At 38.1% G+C, this 22,545-nt stretch overlaps 1 protein-coding gene and 1 long non-coding RNA gene across 6 annotated transcripts; one reads left to right on the top strand and one right to left on the bottom strand.

Moving 5' to 3' along the window:
- Positions 1-964: 964 nt before the first annotated feature.
- LOC119262697 lies at positions 965-18,311 on the top strand. The gene is made up of 3 exons (XR_005129838.1): positions 965-1,538; positions 4,045-4,169; positions 17,934-18,311. It is a non-coding gene; the product is annotated as an uncharacterized LOC119262697 (long non-coding RNA).
- On the bottom strand, positions 2,105-22,541 carry LOC108414117 (tumor necrosis factor receptor superfamily member 14-like). 5 transcript variants are annotated; one of them, XM_037535842.1, is made up of 7 exons: positions 10,288-10,602; positions 9,828-9,904; positions 5,875-6,039; positions 5,530-5,655; positions 3,068-3,223; positions 2,374-2,461; positions 2,105-2,293 (listed from the first exon to the last, which is right to left on the bottom strand). In XM_037535842.1, exons 2-7 carry the CDS (start codon positions 9,868-9,870, stop codon positions 2,131-2,133), a joined length of 741 nt encoding a protein of 246 aa, XP_037391739.1. In that variant the 5' UTR covers positions 9,871-9,904; positions 10,288-10,602; the 3' UTR covers positions 2,105-2,130. The 5 variants fall into 5 exon arrangements, with proteins under 5 accessions (XP_037391739.1, XP_037391740.1, XP_037391742.1 ...); XM_037535843.1 differs by lacking the exons at positions 9,828-9,904; positions 10,288-10,602 and adding an exon at positions 22,359-22,541; XM_037535845.1 differs by lacking the exon at positions 5,875-6,039.
- Between the last annotated feature and the right edge of the window lie 4 nt (positions 22,542-22,545).

Genomic DNA, 22,545 nt, shown 5'->3' on the forward strand with positions numbered 1-22,545 from the left:
TGCCCGAATTAAATTTATATGGCTGTCTACGAAGAAAAAATGGCTTATATTCTTTCACATCTCAGTCAAATCACAGCCACACTCCAGCATTCACTTGGATTTATTCAGTTCCATCAGTAGCACCTGATTTAATTTAATGAAGGATTGATAAGATAAAGTAGGTATTGGATGGTGACTGTAACTACTTGAATTCCTCCAGGAGAGATTTCTAGTCCTTACACATCAAATCACTATGGATTATTTATTTATTTGTTTTTTTAGTTTGTTTATTTGTTTTTGTATTTTTTCTAATGTTAGCTCTATTGTTAGTGTTTCCAGTTCAAAAGCATATCTTACCTGACAGTTTTTTTTAAAGTTTATTTCTCCTTGAAGAAAAAAAAGAATTTAAAATAAAAGGCAATGTTGAGTTAAAGTTTAGTCTTCTTAAGTTTTCTCTTGTTAAATATTTCAGATAAAAGTAATCATGCATTAAGAGAAATGTTTAGAAGTACTCACAACGAAGCATTTGCTTCTCAAACACTTAAGCAATCTCAGATGGAGAAGCTGAAAACCAAATGTAACCATTTCAAGAATAAAACCATGACTAAATAACATAAAAAGAGGTTGCACACAAAAAAATCTTAACAAACAAACAAATAAATAAATATGAATTCCTTACCTGCGTGTGAGCTTCTACACCTTAACATAATTAATATAATTGAATGAAATGAAAAATGATATAATAAAATGAAATAATTCCTATGCAACTCTTATTTTATTTTATTTTTATCCTTATTTTGTTGTAAATATTCTAGAGATTTAGCTTTAAGTTTTATTATTTATAATGATGATAATGTTTATACTGTTTCCCATTTCTATTACTGAGTGCCTTACTCCTGTTACTCTGCTGCTGCTGTATTACTGTGAATTTCCCTGCTGTGGGACTAATAAAGGACTATCTTATCTTATCTTATCTTATCTTATAAGAAGTGCTGTTGTCACAGCCACAATTATGATAACAAGAAATATCAAATCAGCTTGTAGTTGACTCCCTCATGGGAGTCATGGCCAGAGACCCCGGGGCCGTCCTAGGACCCACTGGAGGGATTATATCTCCAAGTTGGCCTGGGAGCGGCTTGGGGTCCCCGGGAATGAACGATGAATTAACGATAATGATGATGAAAATAAAATATGGCATGTGAAAAAGATTGGGAACCCTTTCAGTTGCTCCATTATTGTTATTTTTTGGTCATATTTATGTAATTTCACTCATTAGGCATTACTCCAACTCAGATGTGAAGAATTCCAGAGCACAATACCATGAGCTGTTATATCACACTGTTGTAAAGTAAATGTGTCCCACAGTCTAAAAATCAATGTGTAACATTATGAATTGTTATTATCGAAACATCCTGTCCAGGGTGTATCCTGCCTTCCGCCCGAAGACTGCTGGGATAGGCTGCAGCACCCCCCCGCCACCCTGACGGAGAAGCGGCTTAGAAAATGGATGGATAGATGGATGGATGGATTGTCGAAACACGTATTTTCTGCTGTACATTGTAAGTAAACTTTGTGTTTCAATAAAAAATACTATGATTATATGTGTGTGCAACTGTTCAAAGCTGTGTTTGCTAGTCATGTACTAGCCAGTGTTTTTAAGCTCTGCTCAAAATGAACTAAAATGATCAATATCAAAACAGTGACTACTAAAAATTTGGTAAAGTTTTAGTACTGTAATGATTTTTTTTTGGTAGTGACAAAATAGAGTGTTTAAGGTATAGTGTCTCTCAAATGAAAAGGGATTTAGTCTAAAGTTCAGGTCAATTAAAAGTCTGAAATATGTTCTGAACTCTGACTGAAAGAAAGGAAGCTTGAATGTAAAGCTTTCCATTACTGGGCCAACATTCCTCTTTTCTACTCAAGTACAGAAAAAGTAACTGTCCAGTTCCACCATGTACTGATTCCTATCGTAAAGTCTGTTATATCAGTATATTGTTCATTTGCTGTCCAGATTCAGGTTAAAAAACAAAAGGAAGCACTGAAGCTTTACTTAAAACCTTACACAAGATGTTATCTGCTGAAGAACTGTCACTCACAGTGTAGTAATGACACGGTTACAACAAAATGAAAAGAAAATCACACAAAAACATTTTATTGTCTTCTTTGAAACAACATCCGTAATATCAACCCTATTATTACTAATGCATATAAAGAAAAGGTCACTAAGCAGAGAAAATGAGAACGTTTATCTGTACATTGAGAATCTGACGACTTTGTTCCTGGTGTGGTTGTTATCTGTCCTGCAGATTCACACCTGTGAAGAGGATTAATTGTATTTAGATCTATAAGAGCAAGCATATTGCAAGCATATGATAAGTCACAGATCACACTCACTTTCTATGTGGTTTGCAGAAAGCGAAAGAGCCATCTGAATATGAACCTTCAGAGCAGTCTTTACATACAGTATCTGTAAATGCTGTACCTGTACAGATAAAAAGAAATATGCATCAAAGTTGGTAACAAGGCTGTATGTGTCAATTACGTGACCTATACTTGATGTTACAAAGTTGTCATACAACAAGCACTAGAAACTAGAGTACAAGCACTGCCCAAAGTTGATAAAATGGAACTGTATAATTCACAGGAATATTACTGTAAAAAAAACTGTAAACAGTAAATTTCAAGGTACAATATTTTTTCTTAACTTTTTAAGTAGCTGAACACAAAAAAGCCTGTAGTCCAAACAGGGAGTATGGTGTTAGTGCTGAATATGGTAAAATCATGTTCCTTAAGTAAAGGGACTGAAGACATACCCTTGAATGTACCACCCCAGTAACAGTGTTTTATCCCTGAAAGGTACAACTTTTGTTTTGTTGTTTAGCTTTTATCACTGTGTACTTAATCCCTGTATATCACTGTATATTTAATTCCCAGGCATATTAGAGGCTCATTATTCAGTAATTACACTGAAAATGATGCAAACTTATAGGAATGAAGCCTGGACCTACTGATGGATAATAGATGCTTATGTCACAGAAGAATTCCACTGTGGCTTCACTGTGGTTATAGTGGATTGCACAGTACTGACCAGTTTTGTTGATGTATTGTCCAAGAAGGCAGGTAGAGTGCTGTCTTGCTGTTCTGCAGGTCTTGTCGTGTGTCTCTACACAATAATATCCTGACTGAGGCTCACACACTGTGTCCGCATTTGAACGACATTCTTGTTGCATTCTTAAACCAATACCTGGGAAAGGAAAAATGAAAAAAGAACATTATATACATGGCTGTAATGCCTTTGTGGTTCTGGTCATTATAAAAGCCAATTTGGGTTACCCCACTACCCCACTGCCAAGACCAGTGTTTCCCTACTCCAGTCCTGGAGGCCCCCTGCTCCCAACACAACTGATCCAACTCATCAGCTCTAACTGAGTTGAAGTGCATGTGTTAGAGCAGGAAGGACTGGGAAACGCTGGGCTAGACACTTTCTTTATGTGCTTAATGGAATATTCTGCTGTTTTAGTCACAGGAACTGATGAACTGATGATCTGAGACTGGTGTTGCAGAGAGATTTCTTATATTTATTACATATGCACTAATTTGAGGGCTATTCACATACGTATGTTGATATTGATGCTCATTCCAATACACAACTTGTATGTTAACCATTTTACTGACTTTTTAATGCATTATTTTACAGTGCCACATCATAGACCAAATTACAGCCAAAATACAAAAAAATACAGCCGCAAACAGCAAGCTGGGTTCAAGCATGCATCAGCACAATAAGCCCTTATGCAGCCTTTGTGCCGCTACAGCGCCCCCCCCCTTGATCAACTGTGTTGATTTTTTTTGTCCAGTGAGATGTAAACAAACCACACCTACTCACTCACTCAAAAAAAAAAAATTATACAAAAATAAAAATCCTAACAAATCCACGCTGTGTGTTTGAACCCTAATAAATGAACCAATTCCTGGTGATGTGCATCCCTAGTGTTATGACTCAGCTGGTTGCTTGTTGAAAACACGTCGTTTGGTTTGTTTGTCTTTCCCTCTTTCTCTCCACAGGTTTACCTGCCTACCACTGTTAGTTATGTAAGGACCACTGACCAATCAAAGTCCTGGTGTGGAGTCCTGGCATAACTGGAGGAGGAGCCTAAGCCTTAAAAGTAGGCATTCAAACTGGCTGAAGAGTGAGAATTATGATTACAACACATGCTGTTTTGTCCTTTTTTTATCTGTTGTGAGTTTGTGCTTATAGTTTAGATATTTTACCAGCACATGTACTCACTAGGTTTACAAGGGGCTGTGCATCTTGTGTTAGGGGTGTGCTTAGTTTGATAATCTACCAGTACTTAATAACTTTGTTTACAACAGATTGCAGCTTGTGTGTTAGGACTGTGTTTATTAGTGTTGGCAAAATGATGTTTTCTGCAGCAGTTAAGCTTTCCTTTAAACTGGGATGGAAAGGGTTCATTATTCACAGCTTTTGAAATACAATAAACGTTATTGACACCTGCTGCTTAAAAGCATGAACAGCAGCTGTAAGTTCCCTCTGTCCTGGAGGGTGTTTCAGGATTAAAGTTGATATCTTTACCTTGAAGTGACTTAAAAGCATATAATTAGTTTCTGAAACAATAAAATACATCACCTTAGAGGCTCAAGACAGTTATATAGCAAATCTCCTGACAAATGCCTAACCTTCTTCACATATAACATTACTTTAGTCTTTTACATATTCTTTATAGTCAATAATCATATTCTTTATTATAAATAAAGATGTAAGTGTTTGGTAATAGCTTGAAAACATGGACATCTGTAACAGTTAGCTTCTTCTGAATCAGTTTCCAAAGCAGTAATATGGCTGTGTCCCAAACAAAGCTTCAGACATCACTGCTCATATGTGCATTTGGAAAACAAGCTCTTTGCTTGGACTAAAAGTTGGAAGGCATAAGCATGATCACATTAAACATGTTTGGGTTGGATCCATCCTCTCATGCCTAACAGCATAGTGTGCTGGTTAACCGGAACACATCACTAGGGAATAAGATTTGTCATGGTCCCTTGAACCAGATATGTTAAGTAAGACCATCTATTCAGTCCATTCGTAGACCTACTTATCTAGAGGATTCTGAGGTAGAATATGTTGGTGCTGGAGGATTGCAGTGTGAGGGTGAGGAGCAAATCTGGCCTCATCATAAACATTCTCTGCATGAATCAGCTGTTCAGCCAGTGACAGTGGTTCCTAAGCAAAATGGTATTTGTTGGAGACTATGGTTAAATATTCTTTCAATATACTTTATGATGGCTGATACTTGGTGCACCAAGTATTGAGTCATATAGTTAAATGGCATTGATGCCAACATTGTGTAAAGTTTATCTAATCTAGCAAACATTGAACAAAAATATATTTGAGAGTGGAAAATAATAAAGTATCACCACAGGGTCAGAATTTAATTAAACTGTCTACTGACTGTCTCTGTGTACATTAGTCTTAAATTATATTCCTAATTACTAATGATAAAGAAGTTCAGTGAATTGGCCTGTATTTACCTTCATCACACACAGAGCAGCTGTGACACTTTATCAGTCCATTTGGAGCCTCAGTGTAGGTTGACTGCACGCAAGGCAAACACGTTGTGCTGGAATCTCCTGAGCAGTGTTTATATACACGTTGTCCTGAAAAACATAAGTCCTCTCTCAAGTTTTGTCTCATTTACATTAACCATTTATTATTGTCACATCTATTATAGTCACCCACCATGCCTCATCAATTATAAAACATTCCAATGTTAGACTCTTGTATGATGTCACAGACCCACTGCAATTTCCCCACACAGAAATATATAGCTGCATAAAAATAATCTTTTATCCAGTTATTTATTTGCATTGTCTTACCTGCAGAACACATTGGGCAGCATTCTCCATTAACCTCATATTCACCAGGATTGCATGCTCTGCATAGCATCAGTGCAATGAGTTTTAAAAATGCTAACCATGAGATGAGAACATAAAATTGCATGGCAGTTACCACTTGTAGAATAGAAGACTTCATAACCAACACTGAAAGAAATAAAAAATAATTTATTTAAACCAGCAGAAAAAGGCACTGGCAAAGCCACTGGAATAGAAGGCAGGTCACTCCTATTCTTACACTCCTATCTCCTCCATAGTTAAGACACAACCTCGCACTAGCTGAACCCACATCCCAACACATTAATACACATGCATTAACAACATTAACAAAATTTTAAAACCAACATTTAACGTCCCTTGGTGAAGGAAAGCAGGGCGCACATAATTTTGCATTTGAGACATCAACCAAAATCAAACCAAACCATCTTTTAGAGTTTGTGCAGGTGACATTAGTACTCCTGTAAAATCTGACCAAATCCCTCTGACTTTTATATTATTATGCAAGTTTTTTTTTTCTCCTGACTCAGCAATGAAACCTCCAGTTTTAATGTCTTTATCTTACACTGTGTTGTTTTAGAGCTATTTGACATTTATTTGTAATAAAGCAAGAAAACAACAAATTCTTAGGGTGAGACACTTTGAAAAAGTGATGGCAGAATATTGCAAACACTGTCCTAAATGTATTCAAGATATTCCTTTATGTAACGATGGGGAGCGAGGAGGCGGACGCATTCGCTGAGATAAGCGACTTTTATTGAGGGCAAATCCAGGGTTGTGGTCATGACAGCCCAGGTTCAGGTAGCCAATACGAAGAGCAGGAGGGACAGACATGACAAAGCACACAAAAATCCCAACTATACAAACAGCACGTCAGAACAGGCTTACAAACAATTCAAACAGCAAGCAAACAAACAGGTATACATCAAACACAATCAAACAAAGACCAACAAGAAACTCAGGAAAGCACAGAGCTTAAATACAAGAGGGCTAACAAGGGTTCACAAGACACAGGTGGAAAACAGGTGGAAACAGTCAAGGGCGGAGACAAGAAACAAGGGACAGAGCCGGAGGAAACCGAACAAAGAAGGACATGGACGATTAAAAAGTAAACAGAAAAGCACATGGAGGAGGGGGAGGAGCCAAGCGTGTTTTCAGAATACATTGAGCAGATGGAGAAAACATCTACCGTTGCTTTTTTTCTTTAATTCACGCTGTTTAAATATGTCATAAAAAATCACTCATCCTTTCAATGACATTCTTATCTATTTTTTTGCTCTCATCTCATGCTTGAGTTTACTGCTATATAAGCTGTACACTGACTACTTCAAGTTATATCCAAGTTTCATTTTTATAGTGTCCCATGAAAAGATATTTGCAGAAATGTGAGGGGTGACGTCACTTTCGTAAGATACTGTATATAGGTTTTGTAGCAACATATGCTGCCAACCAAATAACCTCTTTCAGGCATTGCTTATTCAGCAAGACAATGTAAAATCACATTCCATATGTATTACAACAGCATGTCTCCATAGTAAAAGAGTCCAGGAGCTAAACTGACCTGCCTGCAGTCCAGACCTGTCACTCACTAAAAACATTCTCAATCTCAAAGCTGCATTCTCAAATGAAAAATGTGACAAAGGAGATCCTGAAATGCATTGATCAGCTGAAAACCTATACCAAGCAAGAACAGGGAAACATTTCACTTTCAACACTACAGCAACAGGTCTTCTCAGTTCCCAAACACTAACATAGTGTTATTAACAAAGTGGTAAAAGTGTTTTTGAGACATGTTATCATATTCAAAACAGACTCAGCAGCCACTTTATTAGGTACACCTGTCCAATTGCTTGTTAACGCAAACGGCTAATTAGCCAATCACATGGCCACAACTTAATGAATTTAGGCATGTAGAGGTGGTCAAGACAATTTGCTGAAGTGCAGACCGAGCATCAGAATGGGGAAGAAAGGGGATTTAAGTGACTTTGAACGTGGCGTGGTTGTTGGTGCCAGACGGGCTGGTCTGAGTATTTCAGAAACTGCTGATCTACTGGGATTTTCACGCACAACCATCTCTAGGGTTACAGAGAACGGTGAGAAAAAGAGAAAATATCCAGTGAGCGGTCAGTTGTGTGGACGAAAATGCCTTGTTGATGTGAGAGGTCAGAGGAGAATGTGCAGACTGGTTTGAGATGATAATGTCAGAAATATTGATAAAACATGTCCTTGAGTCATCATTAATAAAAGGTTTGCGGCAATCATTAATTTAATAAGAAATTATTAAAATAAAGGATAAAGTTATTTTAACTAAGGCTGGCAAGCATAGGTAGGGAAAAGAAGGCCTAATGCTTCTAGGCAAGAGGGTGTCCGTGCCAGCCATTGCTTCAGTGTTAGAAAGCCTTGAGAGACAAGCGGACACCTGCATATAAGAAATATTGCCTGTTCGGTAAAAACAAGCTAGCTTTTAGTGAGGAGATAAATAAGCAGCAAGCAAGGACAGGTCATAACTCTTAAATAATTAAAAAGGCCCAATATGGAGTCATAAAAATGGTGTTTGTCTGACAAAGCATATAGGTGTCAAAAAGTAAATTTAATATAGAGAATATAATGATAGCCAATGGGAACCCTAGGATGTTCGGAGAGGAGGAGTGAAGAAATCACCCCAGGGAGGGGCAATGAGCACATTCGAAATATATGTAATGATGTAATGTGTTGGATCTCCGCATTTTGGCGATCCGGGAGCCGGTTTGTCACCTGAAACTTAATAAATGAAGAGGGCCTTCTCCTTCATCAAAAGAACCACCGACTGAAGTTTGGTTTTTCATTTTTCTTTAACATTCTGCAAGAATGCTTTTTAACCTTTTTTGCATTTTGCTAGAATCCTTTGATTTTAATTACCCTTTTGTGCATTAGAGAACAGAATAAATTAGTACTAAAACTTAACAACTTAACTTAGAATTAATTGATAAGCAACACATGTTTTTTCCACATCGTCTGTGACTCAGGGTAGGAGGATGGGGCGCTCTGAGTCCCGACAATAGAAAGGCAACAGTAACTCAAATAACCACCAAAATCTCTGAGGAATGTTTCCAGCACCTTGTTGAAAGTATGTCATGAAGAATTAAGGCAGTTCTGAAGGCAAAAGGGGGTCTGACCTTTTTCTAGCATGTACCTAATAAAGTGGCTGGTGAGTGTATTTTTCCCAGTTTCAACAATTGATACGTCATCTTTGTTTGTTTTCAAGTAAATATAGGGATTAACTTATTTGCACATTATTGCATTCTGATTTATATTTTGCACAGCGTTCCAACTTTTTTGGAAATGGGGTTGGAACTGTGTTAGTAGCTTTAATTTAGATATCATAGATACTGGAATATAATCAGACACTATTTTAACAATTACTTTTAAAGATTTTTTTCAAAGACATCTAATTTTGCTAAACTCACCAAAAGAAAATTCTAATAAATCGTTAAACACAGGCCCTTCTTGATGTGAAGCGACAGCGCTATCCACTGCGTTAACCCACTGCTATTAACATTGTTACAAAAAAAGCTAAATAATGTCTTATTTCTTTTTATCATTTATTTGCGTGTCGTAAAACTTGACTTCCTTGTGATTTTTTGTACACCACACATTATTATACACAGTGGTGGATGTTGTTTTATGAAGACCATTTGAGGGGGAAACAGCTCAGTTTTGATCTTTGGATTTTTTAGAATCCAGTTCCAGTAAAAGTACCCATGTTTATGAGTCTTCATCCAGGTAAACTATATAAATGTTTGTGGAGGTGGCATATGACCGTTATACAGAGCAGCAGCACCTTTTTAGATCTGTTTTCTCAACAGAGAGTGAAAACAGAAAAGTGTTCCAGCACTTCTGAATGCATCAATTGTCACAGACTCTGTCTTAAATCTGCCATAAGGAAGAACTCAACTTACCATCTACACATAAAGTCCTGCCCAGTCCATCATCATGAACCATTCAAAAAATCAACAGAATGTAATCAAATCTGCTCCTGTTAAATGTACAAATAATACATAGATTGTTATGAATTGTCCTACTGAACTAAAGAGTAAATGTACTTTCACTCACATGTCAGTCACATTTCTTCTTGGTTTCTGTTCTCCAATCATCAAATCATGTGATTAACTGGAAATCTACTTTTCTGTAGATCAGGGGTCAGTTTAACACTTTGTATTGAGATTTATTTTACATCAACTTTATCCTTTCATATATTTTTGTGATCAAACATTTTTTTATGCAACAATAAGTAGAGTTACATTCCAAGACTCTGGTTATCCAACAAATGATAAACTATTCAATAAAAGAGGATGAGGTAAAGTTATTACTTTACAGAAACCAGTAAGAATGTTAGGAGAGATTAGGAGTGTAACCTACCAGAGTTGTAGGGCTGTCGTTTTAGCAGCTGTAATACTAGCAAATATTAAAGGTCCCGTATCATGGAAAACTAAATATTCCTGTTTTAGGAACACTGCTGTGCCCAAGTGATGTAGAAAAATTAAAAAACAAAACAATGTTTTTTTTTTTTGGGGGATCACAACAATATAAGCGTTGCTAAAGTTTCTGTTCACTCCCCAGTCAGTACAGCTTATATATGGAAAGTCAGCTACAATACATCCTGTTCTGAATTAATTGCTTCCATGATGTCAGGAAACCTCACACTCACACAAACCCACACTCACACAAACCCACACTCACCTGCCACTTTATTATGTTCCTTGTTAGTAAAAGGTTGGACCCCCTTTTGCCTTCAGAACTGCCTTAATTCTTCATGACAGACTTTCAACAAGGTGTTGGAAACAATCCTCAGAGATTTTGGTTGGTTATTTGAGTTGCTGTTGCCTTTCTATCATCTCGAACCAGTCTGCCCACTCTCCTCTGACCTCTTACATCAACAAGGCATTTTCGTCCACACAGCTGCCGCTCTCGCTCTTTTCTCTTTTTTGGACCATTCTCTGTAAACCCTAGAGATGGTTGTGCATGAAAATCCCAGTAGATCAGCAGTTTCTGAAATACTCAGACCAGCCCGTCTGGCACCAACAACCACGCCACGTTCAAAGTCACTTAAATCACCTTTCTTCCCCCATTCTGATGCTCGGTCTGCACTTCAGCAAGTTGTCTTGACCACCTCTACATGTCTAAATGCATTGAGTTGCGGCCATGTGATTGGCTGATCAGCTATTTGTGTTACCAAGCAACTGAACACCTAATAAAGTGGCCAGTGAGCGTATATCATTCTTAAAGGCACAGTTACAAAAAACAGCCAGGAGAAAGAGAGGCTGGAAAATGCTGTGTCTGTCAGTGTAGTGTCCAGAGGGTGGAGGCGCTACCAGGAGACAGGCCAGTACACCAGGAGACATGGAGGAGGCCGTAGGAGGGCAAGAACCCAGCAGCAGGACCACTACCTCCGCCTTTGTGCAAGGAGGAACAGGAGGAGCACTGCCAGAGCCCTGCAAAATGACCTCCAGCAGGCCACAAATGTGCATGTGTCTGCACAAATGGTTAGAAACTGACTCCATGAGGATGATATGAGGGCCTGATGTCCACAGATGGGGGTTGTGCTCACAGCCCAACACCGTGCAGGACGCTTGGCACTTGCCAGAGAACACCAGGATTGGCAAATTCGCCACTGGCACCCTGTGCTCTTCACAGATGAAAGCAAGTTCACACTGGGCACATGTGACAGACGTGACAGAGTCTGGAGACGCCATGGAGAGCGATCTGCTGCCTGCAACATCCTTCAGCATGACCGGTTTGATAGTGGGTCAGTAATGGTGTGGGGTGGCATTTCTCTGGAGGGCCGCACAGCCCTCCATGTGCTCGCCAGAGGTAGCCTGACTGCCATTAGGTACCGAGATGAGATCCTCAGACCCCTTGTGAGACCATATGCTGGTGCGGTTGGCCCTGGGTTCCTCCTAATGTAGGACAATGCTAGACCTCATATGGCTGGAGTGTCAGCAGTTCCTGCAAGATGAAGTCATTGAAGCTATGGACCAGCCCGCCCGTTCCCCAGACCTGAATCCGATTGAGCACATCTGGGACATCATGTCTCGCTCCATCCACCAACGCTACGTTGCACCACAGACTGTCCAGGAGTGGGCGGATGCTTTAGTCCAGGTCTGGGAGGAGATCCCGCAGGAGACCATCCGCCACCTCATCAGGAGCATGCCCAGGCGTTGTAGGGAGGTCATACAGGCACATGGAGGCCACACACAATACTGAGCCTCATTTTGACTTGTTCTAAGGACATTACATCAAAGTTGGATCAGCCTGTAGTGTGTTTTTACACTTTAATATTGTGTGTGACTCCAAATCCAGGCCTCCGTTGGTTAATAAATTTGATTTCCATTGATGATGGAACAAAGTATTCAAAGAGAATATTTCATTCATTCAGATCTACGATGTGTTATTTGAGTGTTCCCTTTATTTTTTTGAGCAGTGTACATTCACACCTAGGGCCAATTCAGCCTCTCCAAATTAACTGACAGCATGTCTTTGGACTGTGGGAGGAAATCCACGCAGACACAGGAAGAACATGCAAAATCCATATAGAAAAAAACTTGATCGCCCAGCTGGGGAATCGAAGCCAGGTTCCTTTTACTATGAGGCAGCAGTGCTATTTACATGCCACCCCAACTTCAAAACATTTTATTGTTCTAATTAAAGACTGTATTGTTATAATTTATTGTGGCGCTTATCCGATGGAAGTAATGTATCCTCAGGTGCTGTATGACAATGCATTGTGACATTGTGAAATGGTGATACAAAAATGTGACTGTGCACCATTAAGAATTATTCTATTTATTATGGGATCACATAACTGCCTTGTTTGAACACCAAAGTTTGCAAACAAACAGCACTAATCAACAACTCACACCAGCATACTCATGCCATACCCCACCCTTCCTCTCTTCTCCAAACAAGGTTTGCAATAACACAGACATTGTGGTCATTTTATTAAACCTCTGTTAAAATTTGCTGAGAAGAGGCAGAGGCAGACCCCAAGGGGATCTCTTCACCCTAGGACTTCTGAGGTCGGCATGTGCAACAATTGTGTTTTCTACAGCCTTTTTAAAAGACAAGCTTGGTTCAGCTTCTCTCCAAGGACAGAGCCAATGTACAAGCATCATTACTCTTGGACGTCCCCTCTGGAGCAGTACTGACCACCTGTGGAGATCTCTTCTCAGTTACTCCAACCTGTCACGGCTGCATGATTTCCCAAAGTGCTTTAAATTCTTCCTGAAAAACACGTGTCACCTGGCACAATGTGGTTACTTTGGACAACAACTGAACAGTGTCAGCAGTAAGAGGCACTTATAGCTTCTTTATAACTATTTTGTTAGAAAAAAATGAGGATTTATGGTTGGCTCTAAAATACGGATCTAAGGCACCAGCTCATAGCAGTTAGACAACATCATGGTTAATGTTTCAGACAGGTATATTGGAGATTTGGGTTTACATTTAGGCACAGTAACAGTAGTTACTTGATCTTCCATTCCAAAATCTTCTTTAAGGTGCCATAGAATAAAAACGGCATTTACATCAGCATAGTCAAATAAGTGGAGTTCAGTATCTGGAATTGACAGACCGTAATCCTAAAATACAGCTGTCTCCACTTTCAAATGCAAATCCCGCAGTTAAAAAGGAAGATGGTACACTGTTACATAACAGTGTTAATAGTTACTATCAGCACTTTTCATATCAATCCCAAGGAACGGAACTGTGAATAGGCATGGCTGGTGTTCATCTTTAAACAAGGCTAAAGTTTAAACAAGGCCTTTAATATTACAGCATGTAGAGGCACCAGAACATCACTGCGTTATTTAGGGTGGACTGGAAAATATGCAGTGAGTATGCAAATATGCATTTGAAGTGAGCTGGTGAACAGGAAGCCAACTTTAGCATCCACATCTTTAACAGGATCCTGTACAACTTTATTTCAACACTGTTAGTTCACTCTGCACGTTTCACTCCGGAAAGTTTCGCAAACCTTGAACAGTGTCAAGCAGCGTTTGCTCAACATTTTACACTGAAGAGATGGAGGGGCAGCTGCAACTTTACTAGCATCACGAGCCAAAGAGCAAACTGGTGAGGTTGTGACAGTAATAAAGCAGCCATGCTGTGTGATGCTGTGTGAGACAAGGCAAAAATCACAGTTGGAGAAATGGGCAAAAGGGGCCATACACAGAAAACACGAACGGCAACAAAGGGACGCTTTGTAAAGAAAGGAATGAACCACAAACAATACCCGGCAAAGAACACTGGAAACAAGAATGCATGTATAGTGGAGGAAACAGGTGAAGGTAGTCTAAAATTCAGGTGACTGAGAGCTGGTGAGAGTCATATGATCAGTTGGGAGTTGGTGGGTAGAAGTTCACCATCAGTGACAGATGCAGGCAGGAGGGGGACGGCAGAAACGTCAGGCGTGACAGCTTGTTAAAGGCAAAGTGCAGTAAGAACAGAGCAAGTTTTGGAGCTCAACCAAAGGCATAGAACAGAGAAATGTTTTAGCCTAGATTTAAAAATTGCTACATTTGGGGCATGTAAGAAGTTTGTTCCAGTTCTATGCAGCATAGCTAAATGCTGTTTCACCATGTTTGGCTTGGACTCTGGGCTCTACTAGCTAACACATGGATCTAAGAGACCTACCCGGTCTTGTTGCAACTATTCAGTGATTTATAGACTCGTAGCTGCACTGTAAAATCTATTCTGTTACTAACTTGAGGCCAGTGTGAAGATTTTAGAACTGGAGTAATGTGCTCTGTTCTCTTAGTCCTGGTTAAAAGTCTAGCAGTAACATTTTGAATGAGCTGCAGCTGTCTATGTGGGAAGTCCAGTTAAGAGACCATTATAAGTCTATAATTAAACTAAAGTCAAAATACATAAATACATAGCTGTGGCATACTCTGACACTGGTTAACAAGTTTCTTGGCAAAATGCATTTGGGTCATTTTACGGAAACGTCTAATTTTTTATCTCTCCATAGCAGTCATTGGTGTTACACATGAGAAAGGTAACACCAGTGACAATTTTAATAAAAAATGGATTTTATAAAATGGCTGCTACAGAGCATCAAACCACATGTTGTCAATCTTAGAATATCCACCAAAATATGCAATTCAATCCGTCTGTATTCTATTTTTTATAATTACCTAAGAATAAAGTTGGTCATACCAGTGACTTCAAATAATCCAATAAACACGGTGGACTTATTTCAGAGTAAAAGATTTTTTGTTCTGCAGTAACACCAGTGACACGAGTCCTGGGGACCACAACTTTCATTATATATTTCATAATATTTACTTGGCATTTGTTTTCTTTATGTCATTTAAATCATATATTTCACAGTCACATATGGATTACTGCAGTTAACATATGTAACGCGAGACCAGGGTAGAATCCAGTCGCAGGTTTATTGAGGATAAGGTTAAACCAATCCAAAAAACGTACAAACAGAGGGGAATCCAATCATCGTAGTCGGGGTACACAGAAGAAAGATCATCCAGAGGCATACAAACAAAGGAAAATCCTAAATCGTGGTCAGGTTCAAACAAAGCAAGGTCATACACAAAAAACACAGAGAAAGGACAAACGCTTCGAAATGACTATGGGAAGACAAGACGTCGCGAGGTGAGTTCAGAGCAGCGTGCTTAAATACTGAGCTAATTACAGATGAGATGCAGGTGAGTGAGTGCTAGAACTGGGGCGAGAGTGACCTCCTGTGGGCAGGAGGGGTAACTGCAGGGCCAATAGTGACAACATTACACAGTAAAATATATTTTTTTTACCTCAAAATACGGAACTCACCCTTTACACATGGCTGTGAGGAACAAGCACTGGAATTCTGCCTGGAATTCTATATAACTGATTTAAAAACCAATATTGATTAATTGATGGCTCAAAGAGATGTAATTGTTAATACAACTTATTTATTTTAAAATATAAATAAATTGTAAGCCTAAAATGTTTTTAAGTATATCTATGTATGCTAGGGAAAGATGGACTTTTCTGTAGAATGACCCAGTAAGACTTGTACACAGGTTGTTTAGTGGATGTCACACAGCTTCATTACGCATATGCAGCATGTAGTAGTTAACACGCTTTTGCCTGTGGTATGACAGCTTATTTGTTGACTGCTCATCTCACCCTGGACAGGTCACCTCAACAACACTAATCATAAATATGCTCTAAAATAGATTCTACATAAAAGTTATAAATATATCTAAAAACTCTAAGTGGCCATCATGTGTGTTCTCGCTGTTAAAAGGCTGTACTGGATCATAAGGTGTCATGTTGTCGTGTCGCGCTCGGACTAATTTTTAGATGCTCCTAATCAGCTCTCAGCATTTCAGCAGACAGAAATCACCGTGTACTATGAGTTTAAAAAGGTATTCATTGCATACAAAAACTATGAGGGAGCTGATCGTCTTACAAATAAAGATTACAAATACAAATAAAAATGTATATTTTGCGCCCATCATTGGAACTACTGAAAAAAGGAATCATGCAACTTAAGAGCTCGTAGACTGCGCACTATCAGACTGTTAACGTCGGTCCACTTCACCTTTAAAATGTGGCAGATTAACATTCACAAAAGTTTGATTTACATCCCATCAAACTGTAGAATTTTCAGATCTCAGTTCTGACAATAAAAATGAAATACGTGGTTAGCCACGTCTGTGTCACATTGACCTGTTGTTCTCAAAACTGCTTTATAACATTTTCTTTTAAATGAGCCAAATCTTAAAAATTGTCCTGTGATGTGACTGTCTCAAGCATAGTTCGGGAAATTATAATTTTTATGAATTAAAAAGAAAAGCATAAAAATAATAAATATCCTAGGCATAATTTTACAAGTATCTCTTTTAGTAAATGGCAGTCATATTTGTCATCCATATATTTCTAAAAGTGTAGGAATTTCACACATTTTGACACTAAAAATGTGTCCTTCAGTATGACCCCATATCCTGATTTTAAACCTGGCAATTCCCTGGGCAGCTTTTAGCTAAAGAAGCCCAATTTTTTCAGCCCACTGAAAGTGTTAAGCTTTGTTGTCCTTTGGTGTGATTGGCCCTACATAATTTTTTTAATCTTCACCAGAGCAGGGAGGACTGACCTTGTTTCTTTCATTGGAATACAGTGAACTGCTACACTTAAACTGACACACGTATATACACACACACACACACACACACACACACACAGTACGGGACCCTATCCCAGCAGTCATTGGGCGGAAGGCAGGATACACCCTGGACGGGTCACCAGTCCATCGCATCTTTTTTATAGTAACTTATTGATGTTTTTAGCTAGACAACATTGGGTGTTTTTGCCAATAAACACCAAGCTAAAGATTGCTTCCTTTTTTTCTCTGTGATTGTAATATAATGTTTTTTACACACAGTTGTATAATGTTTATAATATATATATATATATATATATATATATATATATATATATATATATATATATATATGCAAGGTAATAATCTCTAAAAGCTTCTTCAAAACATACAAAATCCACTGTGAATAAATATAATGATAATATGGAAATTGTGGATAAATCCTACATATTTTGTTATTCTAAAAATATACATTTCTCACTAAATTCATGTGTCATTACATATACATACAAGCTAATATACATCTTTTAAAATATGTTCTCTGTTGTGTGTTTTGTTTATACAAATGTAGCCCTAATCAAGCAAGAAAGAATGCCGATTTGTGATAAACAGAAAAAAACAGAAAGGAGTTATATATAAAGTTAAATATAAGTTGAGTAAGAAATACACTTGTTAGCTGTATAAGAACCATACAGTTTTTGTTGCATATGGGTTGTTTGGCAATAACTAATGCTCTATATCACAGAAGGTATTTACAGATACAACATTCTATTTAATTATTATTCGTCAAGTTTAACAAAACCTGTTCAATGAGAAGCCAATCTTGAGTGTAGCTGCACAAATGAAAATAATACTGCTGTCTTACCGTCATGCAAATCATACTTCTGTGTTTTTGTTGCAGCTATATGTTGTTGCAGCTACAAAAAATGTGTCAGGCTATAGGCTGAAGAGCAGCAGCTGGAGCTGCAGAGAGAAAGAGATACGTGGAGGAAGCTGCAAAAAGAAGTGGACAGCAGACCTGATGGATGTTCTCAGTGCAGGCGTTATCAATGGAGTAACGCTTTAGTGACTGAGGCGGATTCAAAGAAATTTATTTCATTTAGAAAGAACGTTCACTAAGAATAAATGACTAAAAAAGTCAGTCAGTTCAGTCACAGTTATTTGCATACTCAAATCCAACTCTACTTTGCACTCTGTCCTAGTAAGCTGATGCACAAACTAGTGTGCTGGAAAATGTTGTCACCACCCCTAATCCTAGAGATGTACTCTCCTGCCAGCTCCAACCACAATCTGTCACTGGATCAGAAGCATTAGTGTTAGGTAAGAGTGGTGGGGTTTAGATGTAAGTTGTAACTAAACTCTGCTGGAAAGGAGATCTCTAGGAATAAGTTTGGTGATCACTGATTTATGAGAATAAGGTGGGACTGAAACAAGAAGCCTGACGTCACTCATCAGATGACAGTATTTTGTGAGATCTACCAGTTAATATGAGTTTAACACCACAAAGCTTGCAGGAAATTAGACCTGGAAGAGTTTAAAGAAAAAAGGAGGAAGTGATTTTTTACAGACAATAGCAATAGATAAAATCAGAAGAATCAGAAGCCATGAAGAAGACTCAAACAGAGGACAGGATATTCTGGTGAACGTGATCAATGTGGTCAACAAGACTTGGAATTTAATGGCACTAATCATAATAAAGGTAAGTAATAAACTGGGGACAGTGAGGATGCTTCGTAATGCTTTAATTTATTAATATTTCGATGAGTACTTATTTACTAAGGCTGAGTAGCATTATTATGAAACTTTCTCAAGTTCTAAGTAGAGCTCTATTTTTGTTTTGACACAGTCTCACTATGGTAGATTGTGGTTATGCCTAGGGCTGCATGCAACACTTCTGTTACCAACATAGGAAAAGGTTGTGACAGTTTGGTGTGTTCACACCTTGCTGAAATAGCTCAGAAACAAAGTCGTAAAGCACCACAGAGTTAGTTTTATTTTCAATATTTGTCTTTTCAGTGTTAATAACTTTAAAGGGACTATTATGGCCAGTACAGACTTATGTTTTCACAACATTATGAGTGAAACACATTTTCCACAGTGTGGGTGAAATTTAACATACTCCTCTCTTTATTGTAATACTGAAAAGCCCGGAATAAAAAACGGAATAAAATTTATGTATTTCTGGGCCATGCCTACATCTTTGCACACACATTTCAGTGCAGTTATGTATATTCTTTAGTGTTCCCATTAAAAGTAGATTATTAATAAAAAGCATAAATACCTTTGTAATCACAGTGCCAGTGCACATCTGCTTAATTGTGTTGTTAACTTTGAGCTTTGGGGGGAATTGCACACTACTTTGATTTTGAATAGAGACATTTGACCAACCTGTAGCTAACAGATGTTAAATGGCACCCAAACCATAAAAGACAAGGTGTGCATCGTAATGGCCAGTGTAGTCAATTCAAAAGTTACTAATATCGAAAATAAAACTAACTTTACTGTGCTACACCAGACAAATGCAATTAAACTGAGATGGTATCACCATGTCAGTCACCATCTTAATGGATAATTTGTTGTGTTACTTCATTGAATCTGCTTGAAATGGCTAAAATTCAAACATTGCAAGTATTGTGTTTACACTTTCATTAAAGGTCAGGCTTCAAAAAAAGATTAAAGGAGCAAAAGCAGTGTTAACTGAACTCTTCTCCACATGTTGTACTTTCAGATTACAGGTTTCAGTATATCATAGACATAAGATTGAAGAATATGTTTTTGTTGGTCTCTAGTTTACTGGCATGTCTACACATCAGCCACGTACTTGCTAGCATATTTATGTAAGTTCTGCTCCACAGCACTTGCTTTCACATGTTTTTCTTTTTACAGGACACATATGTGAGCGGTTAAAACTTTGCTCTATACTTGCACTTCCACCACTTCCTGTAGTCTGTACACACCAAGTTGAGTTCTTTTACTTTTGTTTTTGAGAGATGTGCAAGAAAAACTGAGATGTAGGATGTAAGACTCTTCAGTCTTACAACAAATGATGCAGATACAACAGTCCTTGATCAACAAATTTGTGTAGGCCTAACTGTATATCAGTGGTTCCTATGGTCAGATGGCACCCTTCTGCCCTGCACATTAAATGTTTTTCCTGCTCCAGTACATTTGATTCAACTAACTTAACTAAGGTAATTAATGAGCCCTTTCTGGGAGGAAGGGTTACAAACATGTGGTCTACAGTCCCACCCTGTGTTGGTAGAGGTGAAAACCAACATTCAGCAATGCAACACAGCTTACAGTTTACATACACAAAATTGTTGTAGTACACAACACAGCAAAGCAGATTTGTTTCTTTAACCTGATTTAGGGCTGTCAATCATGAAATAGTTAATTGTCATGTAAATAATTGAGATTAATAATATAATTGTCTTTTCTTCCTCATAGTTTGAGCCTATCACAATTCTAATGACCAGATTGGCTGATAGCCACCGTCCTTGCTAGCTATGTGTACTTCATTGCGAACACTGGTTGTACTGTATCAGGTTGTATCAATACTGTGTATACACTCATACAAATGTCTACAGTTACATGGTGTCATGTATAGAATTAAGCCTCATGTTCTTTACAAGAGTGAAAATATAAGCCAAAAAAAAAACATCCTGCAAACATGCTAAAAAACATTAGAACTACACAGCTAATAAACAAACACTACTTCGCACTGCCCTCTAAACATGTTAGAGCAAGTTAGACATTAGAACCTTTTTTAACATCATAAGTCCCAAAATGTCTCAGTGAATGTATTTACTGATTTATTTTATTTACAATTTTTGCTACCCAACACACCCAAATTCATAGTGTTTGTTGAAGCATAATATGACTGAGAAATCTAAAAACTGTGAAAATGACTGCAGACATTTCCAGTAATTGTGATTAGGCTTTATTGTAATAATTGTGCCATGCCTAATCTGATTTTTACACTTGCGAGTTCTGAATCTAAGTTACAAATGAACACATTATTTGTATTGTCAGGCTGTGGTGACTTGGATAACTCCTTTTTTTCCCCATAGTAACAAATCATGTGTGAGTATCGCCAGGGGCAAGTCTAAGATCAGAGCTTTAGGGGTGCTGAGCTAACAAGAACATAAAGAGTGATCTGTGATTCAGTGCAGCAAAAATGAGTACTGCTGCTAACGCCTGTAATGTGTTGTTGCTGAGTGATAAGAAATCCTCATCTGTGCTGCTTACTGGAACCACCACACCACAGACAGTCAAACTGTGCTCAGTGCAACTACTGCACGGCTTCGGTGAAAGCGAGGCGGGGAAGGAACGATCACGCTATAATTCACAACAGCATCGCATGAACAGAACATGACAGGATAACCTGGTCAAGAGCTATGCAGTACCTAGCTTAAATCTTCAGGCACCATAAAACTACAACATACTCATTGCAAAATGCTGCCTAAATGTCTGTTAAAGGCTTCAAAAACTTTTTATTCTTGGCATCATGAACTGCCACAGCAGATGTCTGTGGTCCCAACCTGCAGAACCACTCCTTTATTGAGTGTGTCTTGCTAATTGTCAATGATTTCCACCTGTTGTCTATTCCATTTGCACAACAGCTGTGAAATTGATTGTCAATCAGTGTTGCTTCCTAAGTGGACAGTTTGATTTCACAGAAGTTTTATATATATATATATATATATACACACACACACACACACACACGAGATCTGAAATGAGGATTTTTCAGAGTATAAGAATGAGCAGCATTAATGTGTTCATCTTGTTGCTTCATATAGTGCATATATATGTATGTATATATGTGTGTGTGTGTGTATATATATATATATATATGTGATAAATAGAATAAATAGATAGATACACACAAGAACTGCATCAAAAATATTTTAGTGGGTATTTCATTCAGTGATCATGGGCCAGTATAAGTATGAGCAGCATTAAAAGCAAATCATATTCAGAAAGCATAATGTCTTCATCTTGTTGCTGCTGTAGTGGCGATACTGAACAGGGTGTATGAAACATTTCCAGTGAGGTGGAACAGCTTGTTCTCCTGCACACAGCAACGTGAGCATGTAGTGCTTCATTAGTTCTGTGAAATTATCACCAATTTTCAGAAAATACTCTTTTGACAAAAATGCACTGAAACTTGCTTCCTGGAACGCCACACTGGAACTAAAGACCAGCTGGTCCAAAACAAAAAAATGATGGAAGCACAGGTACATTTTATCTTACAACTCAAAACACGAACTGATGGCTTGCACTCATCCTTTCACTTAAAAGAACAGTTATTTTATGTACTTACCACCGAAGTGGTCATTGCAAAGTATCAACGCCTGAAGTCAGTCACACAGTCAGTTTCTACCCACGAAGGAAACAAACTGTGACAACAAAGAGGAAGTGGTTTTTTTTTTAATACTCTTCTCTGCTATTCAAAGCGAGCGAACAAATTAGGCTTCAGATGTACCTTTTGCACTTCCATTGCTTATTTT

This window comes from Pygocentrus nattereri, chromosome 28 (assembly GCF_015220715.1).
Source record: "Pygocentrus nattereri isolate fPygNat1 chromosome 28, fPygNat1.pri, whole genome shotgun sequence".
Lineage (NCBI taxonomy): Eukaryota > Metazoa > Chordata > Actinopteri > Characiformes > Serrasalmidae > Pygocentrus > Pygocentrus nattereri.